We start from the raw sequence: 2,669 nt of genomic DNA on the forward strand, positions 1-2,669 counted from the left end.
GACCCTCTCTTGATATATCTGGTGTTTCTGGTGAAGCTAATATAGAAGCAACATCCAGTTTGTACAGATCACAACGACCTTCCTTTGATATATCTGGTGTTTCACGTACATTAGAAGTGGCTGCACATCCATTGAACTCAACTTTCATTTCAAATGTAACTACCGAGCCAAGTACAATTGCAGCAGGGTCTACCACCCTTTACGATGTCGAAGGATTAGAGAATAGTAACCGTGTACCAGATATTGTAGCTCAAGATGATGCTGCTAAGGAAGCATTTTATATGAAACGTAAAAATCATGAAAAAGCTGAGTTTACTATTGCTAAACAACAAACGGTGTTCCAACAACTATTCTCGGTCTTGCCATTTGATGTATGTCCAGATAATGTACCTGTAGACGAAAAGGATTAAAACGGAAAACAACAATGGGATTAATAGGTCTTATAAGTCAGTCGTCACTACGTAAGTTTAAATATAATAAAAAACTTTATTTAAGTAATTAATTTTTTTTTATTAGGCCAAGCAAAGCCCTTGCATTCTACAAATTTTGAAATATTAAAAATTGTAAACCGTGCTAATAAATTTTAATATTAAAGTAAAACATGTTTTTTACTTATGTTTTTTTAATAGCTAAAACAGCATAAAACAATTAGAATATACTAACATATATACAATAATACAAGGTTAGGTGATTGAAGTGTTACCTATTCAAGCGACTATATCTTTTTTGTGTGAAATTATTTTTTATTGATTTAAATTACAAAAATTTTTTGGAAATAATCAAAATTTCACAGTCCATTCATTTTAGCTTTAAACGGTTAAAATAATGAGTTGTATACTTCACGAATGTGATCTTCCGGTATTTCGGTCCATTCCTGAATAATGACTTTCTTCAGCGCATCCATACTGGCATATTTTTTTTAGTCCTCATCTTGCTCTCCAAAATGGCCTAGATGGAATTTATCCATTGGATTTGCATCCAGAGAATTCGAAAGCCGGTGTATTAACAAAATTAAATGTGGAACATAATTTTTTATATATTCTTGATTCACACGAGCTGTATGAGATGGTGCCGAGTCTTGTTGGAACGTTCCATGGAATACAAACGAAATGCAACTTCCAAAACATTTTCGCTATAATAAGTTGCATTGACTTTGACACCAGTGGGCACAACTTTTCATACGATTATTTGAGATGAAAAATTACTTCGGATAGCCGTTTGTAGTCTCAAATTTTCGACATTGCATCAACTTAATAAAAACACGATCATTTTGAGAGTTTATAAGCTGCTCAATAGAGAAATTTTTCTCATCAGAGAAGAAAATATTTGGAAATTCGACACGTTTCGAGTCTAATTCTTTGTTGCTTTTTTGTAAGATCTGCTTTTTGGAATTTGTGTTTACCTTGAACTCATTATGGAATATACTTCGGATGCTTCCCTAGGATATTTTCAGGTTTTTGGTCATTTGATCAACACTACGACTTGGATTTCGTTTATATCGAGGCTTTACATTACGAACCATTTCAGGTTATGTTTTTTTCGTCCACGCTGCCTATACTATTATAACAATTTATGGTATGATATATTACAAATAATATATACTTTCTATATACTTAATATATACTACTATATTATTTTACTGGTCACAAAAAATAATCAAAAAGATCTAGTGACATTTTATTATGTTACATTTCTTTTTTTTTTTCAAATTATTTTAAATCAGAAAAATACTTGGTTTAATAATTTTGGGGAAAAATGTTTCACGTTTATTTGTTGCTGTAAGTTATTAAGAAACAAAACATTTTGCTTAATTTCATATATATATATATGTTATATATTTATATATAGATAAAATTTTAAAGATACGATAGATAGAATGTCCGACTCTACTTTAAATAAAACTGATGAAATTTTTGATGTCGAGATGACAACTTCTGAGAGCACAACTTCTAGTGAACCGTTTGATATTGCAGCAACCAATACCAAAATTTTGGTTATACAAGATAGTGCTATTCCGAAGAACAAGAACTTAGCGGAAATAGAGACCAAAAATCGTCACAATGAGCTTACAGACGTCCAAACTTTTGGTGAATCATATTCATTTTCTCTAACTAACGGTCCAGAGAATGGTAAGTCATTACCTTCTGTTATCGAAAATGACCGAGAGCTTAGTTTCTTTATGAAGAGAAAAATGTTTGATAAGGATGAATACACACTTGCAAAAGTTCTGCTTCAATATTCGCTTCGTGAAATAGATAACGAGTCTGATACGGATGCTATGGAGTATATAGGAGAGTAATAAGTAATAATGTTCGTCTTTTTTTTTTTTTAAAAATTAATAGTTTTAAAATTTTTATATGTATGCACTTTCTACGTTTTTAATTTTCAATTGCTAATTTGAATAAAAAAATTTAATAAATTTTAAGCCGTTTTAATTGAAATCGAAACTTTATTTAGCAGGATTTAAAATGTAAGCTTTCAATTTTTGTCAAATTAACGATAATCTCTTCACATATCACATATATCGAATATGTTGACAACAATACAAAAATCTGAAAATTTGATCAAAACATTGATGAAGGGTGCTTTCATACATATTTCAAATATTTCATTTTAAGTGCAGTTAAAACTAATCTGTACCCCAAACTATTGAGTTACTACCAAAAACT

General features: G+C 30.2%; 1 protein-coding gene across 1 annotated transcript; it reads left to right on the forward strand.

Moving 5' to 3' along the window:
• Positions 1-1,713: 1,713 nt before the first annotated feature.
• LOC119684791 lies at positions 1,714-2,359 on the forward strand. The gene is made up of 2 exons (XM_038098915.1): positions 1,714-1,778; positions 1,849-2,359. The coding sequence occupies exon 2, from the start codon at positions 1,877-1,879 to the stop codon at positions 2,297-2,299; it is 423 nt and encodes a 140-aa protein (XP_037954843.1). The 5' UTR covers positions 1,714-1,778; positions 1,849-1,876; the 3' UTR covers positions 2,300-2,359.
• Positions 2,360-2,669: the final 310 nt, after the last annotated feature.

Source organism: Teleopsis dalmanni, chromosome 2 (genome assembly GCF_002237135.1).
Source record: "Teleopsis dalmanni isolate 2A chromosome 2, ASM223713v2, whole genome shotgun sequence".
Lineage (NCBI taxonomy): Eukaryota > Metazoa > Arthropoda > Insecta > Diptera > Diopsidae > Teleopsis > Teleopsis dalmanni.

Bases quoted from the DNA above. Each gene is read 5' to 3' on its own strand.
- LOC119684791 (XM_038098915.1), top strand. From the start codon at position 1,877: ATGTCCGACTCTACTTTAAATAAAACTGATGAAATTTTTGATGTCGAG.